This window comes from Perissodus microlepis, chromosome 15, assembly GCF_051167445.1.
Source record: "Perissodus microlepis isolate ML-2025 ecotype Zambia chromosome 15, ASM5116744v1, whole genome shotgun sequence".
In the NCBI taxonomy this organism is placed as follows: Eukaryota; Metazoa; Chordata; class Actinopteri; order Cichliformes; family Cichlidae; genus Perissodus; species Perissodus microlepis.
Window position 1 is genome coordinate 11,559,977 of NC_140475.1, and position 19,957 is coordinate 11,579,933.

At 40.6% G+C, this 19,957-nt stretch overlaps 1 protein-coding gene across 7 annotated transcripts in view; it reads right to left on the bottom strand.

Moving 5' to 3' along the window:
• utrn (utrophin) overlaps nucleotides 1-19,957 on the bottom strand; it is a 192,478-nt gene that overhangs the window by 68,706 nt on the left and 103,815 nt on the right. For all 7 annotated transcript variants that reach the window (XM_084952527.1, XM_084952532.1, XM_084952533.1 and 4 more), the window contains 3 exons: nucleotides 13,437-13,609; nucleotides 10,878-11,034; nucleotides 400-529 (listed from right to left, as the gene is read on the bottom strand). In XM_084952527.1, coding sequence (XP_084808653.1) covers nucleotides 400-529; nucleotides 10,878-11,034; nucleotides 13,437-13,609 — 460 coding nt within the window. The remainder of the gene's footprint in view (nucleotides 1-399; nucleotides 530-10,877; nucleotides 11,035-13,436; nucleotides 13,610-19,957) is intronic.

Consider the following 19,957-nt stretch of genomic DNA (forward strand, 5'->3'; position numbering starts at 1 on the left):
ATGAGATTTTTGTCATATCACACAGCCCTATGTAAGGGAAAAAATGATATGTGAATTACAAAAATAGGCGATTAGTGATTTAAAATCTGTTGACAACAGACTACACTAACTAGAGACACAGAGAACTGTGAGTTTCTAATAGTTTTTCATTAGGTCATTATCTCCAAATACTTACTATACCTAAAAGATAAAACTGCCTAAGCCTCATTATGAGCTCTGATTTTACCACAATTTACTCAGTTAGGAGGCGGAAAAAACTGCATGGCATGGCTTTAATGGACTCTGTAGTGGTGTGCAGTATTTTTAAGCTGCAATTATCTTTTCAAACTTGTTTCCAGGACTGAAAGTTTATATATTCTGTTAGAGATATATGTTTTTTTTAAATGAAAAGGAACAAACCAGTCTTTAGCTGCAGGTTCTTGCGTGGCTCTCCAGGACCCTCAATGGGCTGATCAGCAAGAAACGTCCTCGCCTGGTCCAAAGTGCTGATTACCAAGTGCTCGCGCTCCTTCAGTTCTGACCGTAGCGCCTGCGGGAAAAGCACAGAGCAATGGCTTAGAGGGGACTTGATGTATATAAAAATGTTACTAATATCAACCACAAATTTTTTTGTAACTTTGTTATGATCTATATATTAAAAAAATAGTTTAATTTCAGTTTAATTTTCAAACAGTTCTTGCAGGTCCTAGTTTTTGAAATAATATACATACTAATCAACCAGTTCTTAGAGTTCTTCTGATTAAAACACTCACATCAGCCCAATGAACAAACGCAGATGTTTACGTTCTGCCTATCGGCAAGATAACCAACACATTCAATGGCTAATTAGGTGATTGCAGCACAACAAAACAGTTTCCCTGCTCAGTCTTCGCCTATTAAGAAGGAATCAAGAGGTAAGAGAGAGAGAGTGAGAGAGTGGCTATGTAAGGAGTGTCAGCGGTATTGAAAGCTCTGAGAACAGAGCAGCGATTGAAGTGCGAGTACTGGGTCAAACTGGGCTTCTCCTCTGGGTCTGTGTGAAATTAGCTGAGCAAGGCACAGAATAAAGCGAGTCACTGTAACCCTGCAGGAATAATCATTATAGAGCTCGCTACTAACGCCACACATCCTGCACATCCTCTCACAGCGCCGCTCATATTGAAATGAGCATAGTGCACCACACACTCCAGGCTCTAGTTCATGAAGTTCATGAAGCAATCTGACAAATGCTCTTAACCTTATGTCAAGAATTCTGCCTCAGTAGAGTGCACGGCAGGCGATGGAACTACATAAAGGGGGTGAGAACGGTATGTAACGGCATAATTGTTCTTGTCTGAATATACATGTGACACCCCGAAGGACTTCATTGCCTATCGGAGTGTGTGATTGCTTTGTGAAGAGGCGATGTAGTTGAAGACACTGTGAAGCTGGTTGATTAGCTGGGATGACCCGCTCTGATAAAGTCTCACACTTATCAGACTGATCAAACAGTCGAGTGCAGCAAAAATGAGATGCAAAAGATTGTCGACAAGATGCTGGCTTGGGTGCAATCGTATTACCGGCAACATTTGAAGACGTAAGACAAGAACAATAAGAATCGCCTTGAAGAGAAACTATCCAATCCGTATGTATGAGAACACCCCACCACTCAAGATGCAGTTTACATCCATATACGCACATACCTGAACTTGCACCTTCTGTGTGACCTTCATTATACAATGTCATCACAATCTAATTTCATCCTTTTAGACATTTGTGTGAAGATTTGTCATAATTAGCCTATAATTTCCTGAGTGACCTTAACCCTCTGACCACTTCTTTCAATTCTATTTCACAGTTCACACACTGCTGTTGTGGAAGCATTAAAAAAAAAAGAAGTCATTTTTGGAAGTAAGTTCTTGTAAAAGTTGGATTTAGACCAATGCAATGACAATTTCACACAGCCTCCTGCAGACAAATGTACTCTCACCCTGAAATGAAGCATCCTGCTGAACACAAATTAGATCATCCCTGCTAATAAATGGTTTGCTTCGTTCCAATGATTTCCTCCCCGTTCACACAGAGGAAGCATAATAGGCAGGTAGCGCAGAGAGGGGACCTTGAGAGATAGAACGTAAATGAGAGGGGATTGAGGAAGAGGGAAAGGGGTGTGAGCAGAGATAAGAAAAAGAGGATGAGGAGCTGAGCAGCGAGGACAACTCCCAGTTGATACCAGCGCCTTTAGTTTTCCATATATTTCCTTTTGTTTTTGCTGTCAGATGTAGAGTGGTGGTTTAAATTAGGAAATGAAATGAGGGTAAAGAGGCTGTTTATTTTCAAAGTTTGTTGCATGTTACTCGGAGTGACACCAGTAAAATATTCCGATGTCAGTTTTGTAATGTGTTAATCACAGATAACAGCTCAGGTCGACGAACAGCATCCTGGTGGAAACAAATTGTACCTGGTTGAATAATTCAGGAAAGTCTGATTACAGCCAGATGTAGAAGGAACCAACATATATACAGCATCAAAGCAGCAAATGGCTTGTTGAAGCCATTTGTAGAACTGGCTTGTTTATAGATATGTGAAGTTTGACTTCATGTATTACACTTTTAACATCTCCAAAGATCTGTCTGCAAATATTTGCAAGTCTGATAAACCCATGTTATTCACAATAGAAGACAGAAAACAAATACTTAAGCTCAGAAAATTACATTACATTCTGAATGTGATGGAAGCAACATCAAAAAAAAAGTTGGAACAGTGCCACGTTTATTCAATTCAACAGTTGCCTCAAGTCGCTTTATGTTGTATGGTAAAGACCATACAATGACAGAGAAAATGAAGAAAGCTTCAACAGGGTCTGCCAACAGTCTGAGAGCAAAAAGTTTTACTGGGGCGATACTGTGAGGTCCTTCAAGATAATGAGTAGATGGGTTTACCACTAGGGCTGTTCGATATAACGACATATATCAGATGACGATATAAAAACGTCTATCGTTTCATTTGACGCTATCGTTTGTTTCGTGGTGTCGCAAAATAAACTGTTTACAGCAATATTTTTTTCATCGTTTTTGCAGTCACTGTAGTGGCTATATTAATTTCTTAAAGTTCTCTCTTTCTCTTATATTTAATATAACCACACTACGGAGGGACAAGCGCCTGTTTTTATGCGTTGTGGTTAGCAACAACGATGGTAACAGCATCGCGTGTCCGCTTGTTTATGTTCCACATAAACCTTTCACAATAAAGCTCAAGATCCTCTTGAGACTTTTCAAAATAAACTGAATCACGTGAAAGAGCAGATTATTTACGGATGAGAATTAAACCTTAGACTCAAACGTTAGAACAGGCTTTTCCCCGCAGCACGCCGTGTAATAAATACTCACAAAGAAAACGGCGGCTGTTACAACTTATGTCTAAAAATGTATCGTTTCATGCATCGGTTAAAACGCTCGACTCCAGCTACATGACGCGCAGCTGGAAACACTTCCCGCTAGGCGAGCTGCCCGAGATTCACAGAATTTACAGAAAATGTTACATTTTTGTGATTTATATCGTTATCAGGACGATAGGATTCTTATATCGGGATATGAGATTTTGGTCACAGCCCTATTTACCACTGTGTAGCACCCTGTGTGACATCTGGGAGATGAATATTGTCCAATTCTTGGCTGATGCAGGATTCTAGCTGCTCTACAGTCCCGGGCCTTCTTTGTCTTATTTTTGCATTTCATGATGTGCCAAATGTTTTCAGTTGGTGAAAGGTCAGGACAGGCGGGCAGGCACTGTCCCTTGTGCACAGAGATTTCTCTAAATTCTCTGAATCATTAAATATTAGGCCGTATAGATGATGAGATATTCAAAGTGTTCTTTATTTTATGTTGAACATCATTACTCTGAAATTTGCAGTTTTTTTGCAGATTGCTGAACCTCAGCCGATCTTTACTTCTGAGGAGCTCTGCCTCTCTAAGATGCTCTTTTTATACCCAATCATTTTATTTTGATGACAATTAACCCAATTAGTTGCAAAATGTTCCTGCATCCATTTCTTTATAGAACATTTACTTTTCTAGCCTTCGGTAACTTCCAGTCCCAACTTTTTTGAGACATGTTGCAAGCCATCAATTTCAAAATGCCCCCCCCCCTTTTTTTTTTTAACGAAGTATTAATGTTTCACTTTAAACATTCTGCTAAAAATGTGTTTATGACACGCGCACATCATTTTTTCTGGTGTTTTCTTTCATAACACACAGCGTCTCACCTTTTTAAGAATTGGGGTTATATTGTCAGGAATTAATTTTGAGTCACTTCTAAGATAACGCCTACCGATTTCTTACTGAATGTTTGATTTTTCTCCTCTTGTTTGAACATGTCTCTCATTTCTCACACACACTCATAATTTCTGAGATACTGTATTCTGTTTGCCATGTCTGTTGTGTAATATCACTTCTGTGAAGTGAAGTGCAGTGCTGTGTTATTGCTGCACTGTTTACTTACACTGTGTGTGAGAATAAATTCAAATACAAGCTGAAAAAAAAAAAACTGTTGATAAAGATCATGTGGCTTAAAAGCTCAAGAACAGCCTGCAGTAAGGCCACTGTGGTCAAAAGTGAACTCTGCGTCTCAGGCGTATTTACTATAATAATACCCATATTAATAATCATGTCACACAGGCATAGTTTGAGTAATAAAAAAATCCCTGTCAGTTACAATAAATGTAATATTATCTTCTAATGTAAACTGGCTCCAAAGAAATGAGCCACAGAAGGCTTTAATATCTGCAACGTGAGCAGCGCCAAGTAATCCTCTTTGTTAGATACAGCCTCGCCGTCTGTTATCCAGCCACTGGGTATCCTTACAGTTCAGGCAGGTGACAGCACAAAACACTTTCACCCAACACTCAACCAAATCTTTTTAGTGAAACCTCAGCACGCGCACATTATCAGAGTTTCACACAGGGACACACTTTTCACGCTTTTTTGAAAGGCGGATATCAAACGCACACGCCGCTTTTAAGTTAACAAAAAGTGCTCTTTTTTCCCAAGCAAATCCCAGACAGCCTTTGAGTGATGAGACATAGACATCTATGTCAAAGATAAAACAGGACAGGTCTTCTCTTTGCTCTTTTTCAACAATTTTCAGGCTCTGGCACATCAGAATATGAGCTGTGATTTATGGAGACTAGAGAAAGAGGGGACTCTTGTCACTTTCACAATGCTTCTGGCATCTACCTTGAAGCTACGAGTGACCGTGACCTTGGCTGTGAGTGTGTGATTATGTCTGTGGGCAAGTGCTTGTGCCCAGGTCTGTGTAAGAGTGTAGTTTGTGGCTGTAGCAGCACAGCAGACTCTTATCACTAAGTGCCCTGTGCTGTGGCGCCAATGAGATAACATCACAACACAGCTTCTTTCAGAGCTCTGCCAAACATCCCTCTTCCTGCTCTCAAAACCCTGCTATCTCATCCACAATATTACCGTAGCCCTCATCTTCTAGAAGAAATAAGCCTCCCAAAAAGGACTGCTACAATATACCATCTCTCAACATAAGAGAGGCACAAGGCAGGAATTTTCAGGCGCCTTTGCAATAAGGGTTCAATCACACTGCGGGAGAAGGGGGAAAAAGTCACAATACTGATGACTTCTTATTTTTCTCTAGCAAAAACTATTTTTAGTTGAGGCCAGAATTTGAACTTGTGTCGTCTGGGCCAAATTAGATTTTACAGTTGCATACAGTTGCACAGTTCATAAAGGAGCCACAGAGTGATTCAACTGAAAAAAAAATTAATTGCTCCTTTGCCCTCCCAACATTTGCTGTTATCTCAGAATAGCTGAAAGCTAGTGATAGCTGCTAGTAGTTTGAAAACAAATGCTCCACTTAACTAATGCATCCAACCTTGGCCATTGTTAATTTAGTAACAATACCCACAGGCTGTGAAATGCCTGTGGATGTACAAGAAACCTATTTGTGACAAATTCGCAGTTGCCGAAATAAAAATATAAATTTTTTCCATGTAAAACATATGTATATTTTACATTGTTGTGTTAGTGCAACTGCAATAATTTACAAGTTTGAGGTCAATTTAGAACCTTTTTTATGTTTTCTGAATCGTCACTGCATCACTCTTTAGCATAGTTTTGCAGTACTTAATGAGGTTTGCTGTCACCGATAATTATAACTGCTAACCGCAGCATTGTTCATATACTTCTTTGCTTCTTTATGCTATCATAGCCTTTAAAAGGTTTATTGCACACTTACCAGAATAATATTAGCATTAATTTAGAGGATTCATCTCCTAACACAGTCCAAATATTCAGTCTCTTTTTAGTAATCTCTTTTGGTTTTGATTAACTCCCAAACCTCTCTCTTCAGCTCATAAATGCTCGACTATACTAACCATCTATGTAGCAATCTGTCCGCTGTTTGGTGCATTAATAGTAGTGATAATAATTGCTTAAATATGCACTTAAACACATTAACTTGTGTTTTTAGACATAACCAACAGTGGGTTTTAAATTACACAATTAAGATGAGATTAAAATGCAGACTTTCAGCTTTAATTGAAGGGGTTTAATAAAGTATTGCGGTTCAATAAAGTATTGCATTAACGGTTAACAGTGCATCATATTCAAAGGCTCAAAAGTAATTAATTGACAAGCAGCTTTGTGGCCAGATACAGTCTGTTCCCTTGATGTTTCATGACAAATTAAACCAATAAAAACATCTGTATTTGACTCCAAGTGTATAAGTTGTGTTTTCACCGGATCTCTCAATATGATGTCGGCAGAGATTCTGACGTGAGTGAGGGAAGCGGCCATTAGACCAATAAACCAAAGTAAACCCATAGAGTGATCACAAACACTATGAGAGTGGCCAAAAATTTGGTACATTTTTTGAACGAACACACTGGCCAGCTCAGCAACACCAAACGGTCTGAAACACCACATAATAAAACTGAGGTGGATGATCACAGAATTATTTCCATGGTTAAAAAAAACAACAACTTCACATTAAAAACCAAATGACAGGCGAAGTGAAAAACTTTAAATTGTACCTAGATGATCAATGTTCCGCTGGATCCTAGCATCTTGATCCACCTAATCACTGCTGCAGACCATGCATATACATGGCACTGCCCTTTGGCTCAAAAGAGACAATAAAGGACCCATGGTGTTGACCTGGTTTGCAATTGCAAATTCCTTTGATTCTAGCTAAATCTGCATCCATGGAATGTGCTGAAACATACCGGATCTAAGGATGCCCCACCCCGGAGCTGACAGGACCCAAAGGATTTGAGGCCAATGTTCCAGTGCCAAATACTGCAGGACAAACCCATAGGACCCCCAGCAGATAAGGGCTGGTTTTTGCCTGCAGTGCTTTAGACCATCAACACACACGTCTAGCAATTTCATTAAACTGCAAGTGTAAATGAAGCAGACAAAAACAATTTAAAGTTCCTCAGAAAAAAAACCAAACAGTGGTGAGTTCTAAAAAAGCCCGGCGTCTCCAAAGACACCCTGAGGTAAAGTCCAGCACAGCACTTAAATCCATTTCATTCTCCTTTACTACCTGTCCATTCAAGAGTAAATGGTGTTAATCAATCATTCAGGCACAATGATTAAGATGAGTCCTGTGGCAAATTATTAGACTCTCCCCACTTTAGTTTGAGTAATGGTATGCTACTTAAGCATATTTAGAAGATATGGGGAAGGGGGGTTTAACTAAATTTAAAGTATATTGCCTGTTGCCTGTATTCATTCTGAATGAGTCAAATGAGCTTTTGAAAGAACCAGATTGAACTTGCGTAACAATGCAGACAAGAAACCAACTGTTGCTGAAAGATAAGAGTCGTTAAAGATGCCCACAAGCCTCTGGTCCCTCGTTCCCACTCCTTGATCTAAAAGCTGCTAATTTAATAGAAGAGACTGATGAGTTTAATCGGCTTGATGCTAACAAAGGCATTTTTACTGGGTAATTGAATGTGCAATTAATAAACGCTATTATGGCCATTTTAGAAGAGAAAAACACAGACATGGATCAATACACAGAGGAGGGCGGGAGAAGTAACTCAAGTTAGCACAGACAATACCCACTCAGTCGCCTCACACTTTCAGCACTTCAACAATCAGCTTGTTGAGCTAGATCTGAATGCAGCTAATGTGTTGGAAACCTAAATATTATGAATATAAAAAGATGTACTATGTATACTTTTCCTACTTCCACTAACCTGGGTTCTCATCTATTGTACATAACACCTTTCTCCTTTCTCCTCATTTAATTTTGCTTCTGTTTGCCACTTCCTGTCTATCACTTTCTGCTTGGACCACTGCTCTTTCATATTTTTCTTCCTTCCGATTCTTTAATAACGGCAATATCCGTTGCTCTCTGCTGGGCTAAGTGGCTTAGCCTTCATCTTTTATCTCTCAAAGTCTCCCAAAAACAAAAAGAGAATGGAAAAAAACCTCACTCTAAGCCTTCCCTACCTCAGAGACACCAATTTCCATATATTTATATCCATGCACATTCCCCCAATCTCTCCGGCAGAGCAGCTGGTACATGCATTGCTCACCGACTGTGTCTGCGTATGTATGTGTGAGCACAGGGGACTTGCAAGTGTGTGTCTGTCAGTGTAAGCAAGTAATAGAGCATGACATGTTCAAAGCCCCAGCTTTTTGTTCTGCTCAGCCACCTCCCCTCATCCTTTTTAGGGTCACCAAGACCTCCAGGCCAATCTACTAAGAACACAGAGGAAGTGAGGGAAAAACATAACACAGGGAAAAAATGGTAAGTGAGACTTCCGCACTTTCAACTCGCCAGTTTCATTATTTCCTTTTTTTTAGTATTCTCAAAGCTGAATACCTGGAGATGAACAAGGGAAAGCAGAGAGGAGAAAATGTGAAAGAAATAGAGAGGAGGAGTGTAAAGAAAAGAGACAAAAAGGCTAGAGACAGGAACCACAGCAAAGGATGACAGAAAATGAGATAAAAGGGCTGAGAGAGGGTAATGAGAAAAGGAAAGTAGAAGTGGACATGAAGGTAGATTACACTCTGTGGTTACTGCGTGTGCTCTCAGACTCATTGCTTATATAATGGAGCTCATCTGATCAGCTGGGGTAATGCCTTTCTCTTCTCTCTGTAAGGTGTTCAGCAGACACGTGGAGCAAGCCTCATCTCAGATCACTGAGCATACTCTGATGAACCCATCTCAATTAAAATCAGAAACAAGATTCCCATAAAGGCTCCAAGTTTGGACTGTCAACCAGGCAAAGTGTGGAAGAGTGTCTCTCTTTTCCCATAATATATAGTTTTTACATAATCTGCTCTGCTTTCTGAGTAACGACTCTTCATTTAGCCATTAAAAGACTATATTTAGCAGACATTACAGCAGCCAAGAAATTGATCGTGTGCCACTGGAAGAGCCCGCTCTTAGTCTCTGTGGTCGATCAGTTATGTCTTTTTTTTTCCCTTCTCCATTTTCCTTTAAAAAGGGAAAGCACTGAGCACATTGCTCTAATGATTTTTTTTTCTTTTGAAGTTTGGAATTAGTGCTTTAAGTATTACACACTTTATTATGTGTGTGTGTGTAATTTGTCTCATTTTTTCCCTCTCTTTCATATTTCTTTCTACAAATTATCACAGAAATGCTTCTCAAAATTGAAACCCCTTTCTTTTCTATGTGCATGATTGCTTCATTAGCCTCAAACAGTATTGTATCTAACAAATTGCCATCTAAAATTACAAAATGACATTTCAAAATATAGTTTGTCAAACTTCATTGAAAAGTTACACAAAGATGTAGCAGATCAGAGAAGGCATTCAGATACAAATGCGCTTCACGCATGCTAAGGTGTCGCAACGCAGGAGTACTGAGCTCCGTGTGCGCGTGTGCCAGCTGATCTGTCAGCGTGTCTGTGATCCTTGCGTCTGTGACACATGACTGCACACGTGTTTACTCTCAAGGCGTTTTGGGGAACAAAATAATAGTGTGGCGAACGGGATGCTGAGAAACGCATTACGATGTCAAGAGCGGCCGGCAGGCTGGGAGTAAACAGTAGCCACGGGCTGAGTCATTTATCTGAAAGCAATTACACTCCGGTGCACTATCACAATAACCAGTGGTTACAATAAATAATACAGTGGGAAACACTGCTGACAAACGGCACTGATGGCAAAGGTACGAATGGGTCAGCACAATAAAGGTATTGACTGCTTGTTAGAAAAACTGATTCTGTGTAGTGTAAAAACATCAATAAGTGCAATGATAAAACACGAGAAACGACACTACTCACTGTACGGCAATGATGTCGAAACTGGCCTTTAAAACTCTACCGATGCAGGATTCTGAAACGAATAAATGTACCATAGCCACACGGCTGCTGGGCTTAACGCTTGATCATCTTCAGCACGGTTATATTTTTAATAACACGTTTGTTTATCTTTATGACAACAACGCATCTTGTGCAATTTAACATCTTTATTCTAGTTAATTAGACGACTGCTCAGGATAAGGAGGGAGGAGTTAGGCTGCTACGATTTAACATTAGCAAATTTCACGAAATAATAGAAAGCTTAACCCTCTGTACCCTAACAGGAGAAAATGATTAGGACAGTGAGGGAGATGTTAGTCAAACGCAAGCAAGTCATCTGCGCACACAGAAAGAGAGAGAGGACAACTAATGAGGCATTTGCTTTAAGAAGGGGGGAAAAAAAGCTTGATAACATGGGGCTGGCTATATCAAGCTGAGAGTATGGTTACAAATGCTTAAAATGTTCATAAGGAACATATTTATTTTAGAAAAAAAAGTTACTTTCTTGAAGCTTCTCTCTGAAAACTTAAAGAAAAATCAATAAGGAAAGGACAAGGTATGGATAAATCTTTCAGAGTGTGGCAGGAACATTGCCTGTGGCAACAATTCATACCGTGCAGTGATTCTGCTGCTGCAGCAGAGTGGGCACATCTCCTCCGATGGGCATCTGCTTCGCCAGCTCCTCATCCTTCATGCAGATCCACCTCCACAGCTCCTCCAAAAGGCCCAGCAGTCGAGACCAGCGCTCAGCACTCACCTCCAGATGTGCTCTGCCAAGATGAAGCATCCACTTAAACTAGTACCACCAGATCCCTGTGACAGTATCCCAGTAAATCCTTTCAAACTGTACTCCTTACTTTACACTTTATTCTATACATCCGCACATATTATGGTCTCAAATTTGTTATTCTCTAAATTATAGCGTTTAAATCATATAGTAAGGTTCAACAACTTTTGAATTCTTCCTGCTACATTCTAGCTATGACTGTATTTCAACACGTAAAAAGACATACCCTTACAAAACCCTGTAAAAACCAGATTGCTAACCACTCAAAAAGAGGTCGCTGGCCTTCTGGAGTGGACGTTATTTGAAGAAGGTGGATGCAGTTGGCTGCTAACGGTGTGGGTGGCAGCTTGAGTGCAATGTGTGTTGATAATCACTTATTTTTCTCTTCTCCTCTGGGCAAAATGTATCTGAACACGGTGTACAGAGACCTCCTAATGCCACTTACCAAGTTAGCCTTAATTACACATGTACTGCAATTAAGGCATAATGGCCTGCATGCAATCATCATACCGTATCCCACCTCCCCCCCCCCCCCCCCCACACACACACACACACACACACAGAGTTTTCTTGCTGTCTATTTTCCCCGTTCTTTCCTTTCTGTGCAATGCTTCATCTTGACTAAGTCCCATTTCTCCCACTAAAATAAACCATTATAAATTCAGAATCATTTCATCTCATTTCACCATTTGTATTGATATCCCAACCTCACTTTGTTCTCCTGGCATGGCTTTATTCACCCTCCCCTCTTCCTCTTTGAACATCTCCATCTGGCCCCGTCACCTTCACTTCTGCCTTCACTTTCTTCACCGTCCGCGTCCCCACTCATCACCAATCTTTTTTATTTATGCCAAGGTTGTGGCTGACGAGGCACTACGTGTGTGAAGTTTATGTCCTACCGTGGTTGCTCTCGGGTATTTTTTGTGCTATATGTCATCCCTCTGCTTCACGATGGACATGCAGAGAACAGGAGGCAGTGTAAGGCTGTTATAAACAGCTCGTATGAATATTTCCTAAAATACTGTATGCAAATGAATGTTTTCATATATGAAGAATGTCTTTAAATCATGACTAGGTCTACATTTGGATTTCATAAGTACCAAATTTCCTAATCAATACTTGACAGTGGAATTGGTCTCAGTGTATCTTTCGATAAGTGATTTATGTACTTCTACACATGCCTGAAAACATTTTCAGGCTCTTCAAAACAAACTCCCTGGTGTTTCAGAATACAATAGGAGCAACCTTGAGACCAATTTCAATCATGCAATCAGAAAAATCAATGCATCTCTCTTTTTTTTGTTTTTAAATTAAAGTACCACCTGAATTCCCCCCAAAATGGGACACTTCAAATTTAAAACATGCACAAATTTCTTGAATATTCATCAGCTTCAACTTCTTGCCTTCGGATTTGCATGTGTAGCAGCCCAAAGTTGGGCTGACTGCTGCGAGTCAGTCAAAGAACTACCTTCACTTCTCTGAAACTGCAGTACCAATCACAAAGAAATAGGATGACAAAAGCTCAACAAGCTATAAATTGGTTGCTGCAGGATGTTCTGTCGTAGTGTCAATAGCGCAGAGAGAGGCACGATGCAAACAGACAGCACCACTGTTTTGTGGCTATCCTGCATCGACCTGACATTTTATTCTGCAGTATTTGATGCTGTAAACGGTCACATCACATATGAAAATATCACGCAGCAGCTGTTGTTCTTCCTCCTCCGAATTTCTAAAGCATTTTAAGAAAACAACATTGGCAGCAGCCTGGGATGGAGGCTGTGACGCATAAGAGTAATGACTGAATTAATGAGCTTGTTTCTGGAATGAGTAGATTACCGAGTTAAGTCTGACCCGCCTGATGTAGTTACTGTGTAGAAGCCTGGTGTAATTTGTGTAAAATAATCAAAGTAGACACGATGGACACTGTGTTTAAAGGCGCAGTGTTTAGGATTTTCACTGAGTACAAAGCAGGTCATGTTATCCATAAACAAATGCAGACCATTTTACTGACATTGTTATTTCATTTTTAAATTAAAGCATTTTCTGATTGGATTGTTTCCATTTATCAACTTCCTGGGCTCCAGAATTCCACATGTTGGAGAAAAGGAAATTTTCTGATCAGGAAATAGCACATCTCCCAATGTACCACATTTAATAGTTAATCAAAACTTCTGCAATGTTATGACACACTAGCTGGTAAAAAAAAAAGGAGTACACTCAAGCTGAGACCTACTTGGACCATTGCCTTGAGACCTTATGCCAAGATATCTTTTTTCTTCCAAGTTTGAGAGCAGCAAAAAGGCAAAAAACTGCAATCTGACATCCATGACCCAAAAGACTTGAGCAAGCAAAAGTTAACAAGTTAAGTTGAGAGCTTTTACTGACCTGATGTTGGCGGATTTGGTCTTCAGGTCGCTCCATCGTTGATTCATGTCATCCAGCCTGTGCTGGAGGAACACGGCCTCCTCTGAGCTGCCCAGCGCTTTGACCATCTTCGACTTGTTCCCGTCGACGCTCTTGTAGATGTCATTGTGGGCATCGATCTCAGCCTGGATGTCCTAAAAATACGAACAGAGAACATGGTTTTATCAGTGGAAAATTAAAGTACAGTCAAGGGCAGCAATAAAGTAGTTTCACATCATTCTTATCACAAAAAATGGATGAGACAGCTGACTACAAGTGAACCTAAAATTTTTTCGGACTGTGTCACAAAGACTTTTCTTGAGGGACATCACAGCGTACTGCAAACAAATTTACCAGAGGGCAGAAAAGTTTATATTTTCTGGAATATCCTCAAGGTACTTTGACTAAAAAGATTTTAACTTTTATTCTTTTGCCGACTTGGAAGGCCCACGCCATCCAGAAACAAGTCCCTGAGCAATATCAGCCTTCGTATTAATGCTGGACCACCATTACATTACACCAGGTCTGAATGACAGCAAGAATTTCTCATTTTATGCTGGTACACAGTATCTAGTTCTAATGCACTGCAGTGTGACTCAAAAATGCTCTGTGTATGGATGTGTGTATGTTTACAGGACCAAATTCAATATTATGACGAAGCAAGATTTTGTGTGTCTGTGTGTGTGTGTTCTTAACTCAGTGGCTCTATTACAGAACCCCATCTCAAAGGGCATGTGTGAACGTCTGTGTGTGAGGGTTAAACCACAAGGGGCGCTGACGCAAGCAGAGGATCCTGTCAAATGTTTTATTTTTAGATGTATAAAACTGTTCCGTGTTCTTCTCTCGTGCACTCTCTCTACTGGGACTCCCCTCAGTTCAACCTTTTTCAACTGCACATAAAGAAAAGACTCCAAAGAATACCATGTGTGTAAGTGTAACACTGCTTGGAGCACAGAGGTGTGCAAATGGGGCAAAATTGCTGTAGCTAATAAAAGTGTAATAAGACATATAGCCTACAACAGTGCAGGAATGTTGTAAAATAATACAAGACATGGTGTATAAAATTACACATCTTCAGCAGCTTAAGTAGTTAATTGTGTATCATTTGCACTGGAAATGTAATATTTTACATTTACTCTAATTATAAAACACAGGAAAATCTTGGAAAAGGCCATTGTTGCGGAATTGCTTTCCTATCCTCTGCATCACTATAATAACTGTGTGCAGTAATGGAAATGGTCTGTACTGCCATTAATGTGCTACTACACTAACTAGAGCCTAACGGATACACGGATCACCCCGTGCTAATTTTGGCCTATTACAGATGAATTAATGAACATATCTTCAAAATGTTTCTAGATATGAAACTCTTTTTAATATTACACTATTATATTTGTAAATTATACATCATAACTGAGCAGTTAAGCAATGTATTTGTGTTAAGTTTCTCACTGGTTTGTGAAAATGATTAGGGATTTGGCAATGTCCCCCATTGTTCCATCATCCTGCCGTTCCCCAGTGAGTAGGTAATGGGCACAGAAACCTGGTATTAAACAGGCTCCGGAGCTACATTATTAAAAGATTAGAGTATTAGTAACCTACAACATTATTGGAATTGGTTTCGGTACTGGATTGCTTAAGAAAAAAAGATTCCAGTCATATTCCAGTTTCATTTTTCCTGCCCAGTTTCCTTAATAATTTACTATTCAATATCCTGAAGATAACTCCTCTCGCTCGACTTGACTGAACTCTGTTGTAGACACGGACAGCTGGAAACACAGGTTCAGCACCAATTCCATACTTCCTTGAAGCTCACCTCAAGTCCACCATCTGGGATGCAAGTCCAGTTGGGGTGGGTGTAATGTAAATTCTCAGGATGAGTCCGCGGTCACAAAAAAAAAAAAAAAGGTACTCCCCATTTACCAACAAAATTTGCATCACTTGAACCCAAATGGATGCAGAAAGTATAATCAAGGCTTAACAGGAATAACTATTCGGCCATTGTGTCTCCAGCTGTCCGTGTCTCTGTCAGCAACAGAGTATAAACAAGGCTTCAGTCGCACACATCATTCACACATCCACAGGCTCTGGTCTTAGTGAGGACTGAGGAGAATGAAACTCTCCAAAGTGATGGATTCACTTGGCCAGGGTCGACACTTACAGTACTCATTGCCACAAGTGCAACAGGTCAAAACATGAGTAGCGTGTGAAAACATTGAATGAAAGTCCATCACACTAAGGTGAAAAAATGAAAAGTTTTCAACTGTCCAACTAACATGACCCACATGTAGCGATGCCAAGTGTGTGCATTTTTTGTATACAGAAAAAATCCACTGACAAAAAGCAGCCGTGGTTCCAAATACACACTCCAATATAAACAGAGGGAAGACGCTGAATATAAACAATACAGGAGACTCAGAGTGGATGTATGCTAGACGAGTATAAAAAGACATGACCTGTGTATATGTTTTGAATAGTTTATAGTAGAGTTTAAATACTCTGCAAAGTGCGCTGATGAAAAACAAAAAGTACATTTCAAAAAGTAAATTTCAGCCACACTGTGACCAGACTGCACATGAAACGGCTACACACAGCTACCTGTGGCAATATGCCGCAGTTAGTTAATGCCAATGGGCATTTCATTGAAGGCTGAAGCAAATGCCTCTGCTGTGATCTGCAAGGATAATCATCCACTGCATTTTTTTAAGGCGCAAATAAAATCTTTCTTAAAGGTTATAGAAGAAAGGAGGAAAGCCAGGGAGAGACGGGCAGAGGGAGAGGATATGGAGATAAAGACAGAAAGAAAGAGTAACACCAAGAATAAAAGACAGAGACACATTTGGCTTCTGAGCCAGCTGGCTGTGTTTCAAGTCATTACCCAAGTGCTTCCCTTATATTTTCCTTTAGCGCTTCTACTTCCAGTGGAAATAGTTTGCACACACTAGCACATTCACATATAACACAGAAAGCATACATTGAACGGGCATACAACGGCACATATATTCATTTACAAAAACCCCTTTTAGAGTGTATTTCAACTAATGAAAGACTGCTTGGAGCCAGAGGATTGTATATGATGATGTATAAGTGTAGCGACGGATCATTTTCTCCCTCTCGTCAACACAGACATACCCAAACACACACACAAAAAACCATTTGTATGCCACAGGTCACCATGAGAGTAACCACCGGCCTGTGTTTACTTTTCTTCTATGTTTTATTTATGAATTATTGACTAAAAATGGACCATTTTAGGTCCTGGCAAAGGACCTCAAATATGCCTCCTTGCCTCGATCTATAAACTCGCACTCACCATACACACAAACACTGATTTATGTGCGAGTGGGAAGAAAAGCAGCAGAAAGGTTAATGGGTTCTGGATCTCATGCACACTGTAATGAGTGATAGAGATTTGCTGGCTGTGAGCTTGTTGGAGCTGGAGAAGCGATTCGACCGAGTCTCCCTGGAAACTGAAGCAACAACTACTGCTTAAAGCTTTATGAAGGATAAAAGCATTAAACATGCTGTTAAGCTATGGCTGAAGGGCAAAAAAAACAAAACACCCAGACGTGCTCGCCCATCGGTGAAACTCTCACCTAAAGGAAATTGTTTACATTAACAAAACAACAATGACCCTTACTTGGCTAAGCCATGTTAGCCTTTAGATCTTAATAAAGCAATTAGCGTAAAGGTCTGCTTTGACAAATGATGCTGATTTCATGGCTGTGGGTCTCATTCTATACTAATTCGCTCTCTGCACAGTATCCGTCTCTCAGAACCATTCATTCCACTTTAATGAGTCCAATAAGGACTGCTTAGACTTCATAAAGCTGACTAAATTTGGACAACAACAACAAAGATAGGGGGGAAAAGAAGAATGAAAGATGGTTGTGTTTGTACTCATAGTTTGCATCATTCAAAAACTAAAAGAAGTCAAGCTATGACAGAACAGACTTATAATATACCTTTTCAAACTTTCTGAGCAGCTCCTGCAAGCTGAAGTTGAAGCCAATCATTCTGACTCCTCCTACTCCCTTGTGTCCCTACATCTTTTCTACTTTCATACAGATGAAAGGATGTTTCAGGTTTAGGGCAAGTAGACAAGTCCTCCAGTGGTTATGGTCAAAACGAGAACATTCAAGGTCAGCGTTCAGATCAATAATAAATCCAGAATTTGAAGAATCTCGAATCTGGCAACTGAAAAACCCAGCTCTTGCAAAAAATCCAGACACAAAAGGGTCAAAACCAGGTTGCAATCCCAAAACAGGCAATTTACACACCCCTTGGCAGCATTCGAACATGCATGCCGGTGCGTGTGCTCGCCTAATCCCGCCACATGTTGGTAGCATCCTCCTTTGAAAGGCAGCCAGACTGCATAGGGAAGGTGACAGTTACCCTGCAGTCATGCTTCAGAGCTGAGACAAGGATTTAGGGACAAGTGGTGCCACTGGAGTTTTGACAGAGTAGCAGCTGTAGGCTGATTGTTGAGTTCCTCGGGCCAGGAATGGAGCACTTAAACCGCGACAGAAATCCGACAAATCTTGGGTGGAGGTCTGCAAAGTGGAGATAACGGTTTGTGTCTTGAGGGACGACTGGTGTGGTTGAGGACAGGTCTGCGCTCTCCTTCGGGTTTGCTTTGCTTTCCTTCTACCACTTCCCTTCAAAGTATGAAGGAAGCTTTGTTCACCGTGTCCAGTAGTCCAACCCTGGGCAGGGCCGGGACGTTTGCTCTCAATTACTGAAATAAAAAGCACTTTCTCTCATCCAGTCTCACACACACCAAGAGGAGAGACCACAGCAGACGGAGGCACGTGATTTACCCTTGCTAAAGGTAACTTGGGCTCAAAGAGACAGAGTCCCCCTCAGCGTCCGACTTGCTACTAGCCCCAGTTTGGTCGCTCTATGACACCCTCCTAATCACTGCCATGACTGGGCCACTTAGTCAAAGAATGCCGCCTTCTTTTTGTTGGAGCCACATGTTCGCAGAGAGCTGCCTCGAGGTTCTGCGTCTAGATCCTGAACAGCGAGTCTGACACTTTGGCCCCTCTTTTGAGTTGGAGCTCTGCCGGTTATCCCCTTGTCTCTTGGGAAGGTGAAAGAGATGAGCGGGACCTATTTGCCATTCCGTCCTCTCTCCCTCTTCGAGAAGAAGAAACTTTTTAAAAAGTTACCTGAATTCTCCAGCTCTCTGCTTGATCTTTTAGCAGGGGGGGGTCATACAAACTCCATAGCTGGTATCCCCATTCCTCTCTCTTCCTCTGTTGCTCTTTCTTTCTGGCCACTAGCCTCGCTCTATCACACAGCTGTTTATTATTTTAATCAGTATCCACCCTTTCCCCTCCTCTCCCTACCTCTCTCTCTCTTTCTCTCTCCCCCCTAAACCCATTCAACACACTACACACCCACTTCCTGCGGCCTGCATGGGCATAGAGCTAGGCAGTTCATGAGAAAAGTAAGGCTTTCTGCCGAGAAAGAAAATACATACAGACCAGAATTCAGTAGAAGCAAAATAAAAAGTGGATAAAAGGAAAAAAAAAAAAAGAGATGTCAGTGAGAAAACGGGCAGAGAGGAAGAATATTAATAGAAGAAAGGATGTCTGTGAGGGTAAAGAGAGAGAAAGCGAGGGGAGAGGGCCAACAGTGCAGGTGGAATCTTCTACCCGTCTGGTGCAAAAGGGATGAAAACGTGGATGTTTTGTTCATAGATGAGAAAAAGGAAAGTAATGGGAATTTGGGATGGTGGGGTGTCAGGACAGGGGCCGATATAATCTGCTCCACAAAGAACCTTTTTCATTTCTTATGTATTTTAATCAGTGAACAGCACCTTTCCTTGACAGCCCTTATTCAAATTACTAGAACTACCCAACTACTAAAGGCCGTTACTGTTCAGATCCCACAATTTGAATATCATCACTCTGCAGAGGACTGAATTAAGTGAGACCTGAAATTCCTACTATAGTGTAAAGGCTAAATGCTTTGAAGAGGCTCGGATAGGAGCTGTGTTATATAGGGCTACGTTAAAGAGGTGCAAGCATTAAAATTGATTCCATATATTAAACCTGTGTGTGAGCGTGGAAGTGATAGCCTGACTCCTCGAGTGTGTGCTGGCATTTTGAACAGCAGGGTAGACATGTGGTGTGCATCAAAGACATGCAGACAGATGGCTGTCAAGTGAGGGGGAAGAAAAAATACAATACAACCTTGCATATTCATAAGACAAAGACTTTGAAGTGCACTTAGCTAATTAAAAATATTTACATACTCGAGGCCATTAAATTGCACTTGTGAGTTATGCTGACAAATATATGCCGTTTGAGGGGTTTCTAGTGAAAGATGTAAAATTAACTGCAGCGAATTGGCACATTTGACAAGCATAACTAATTCAACAATGGATGGAAGCTGGGAGAAAAGAAGAAAAAAAAAACGCTAAAACTTGTTTGATGATTTTGGCTCACCGAGGCTTTTAATGCTTTAACTTTGTGCAATCAACTTAAGGAGTGCGG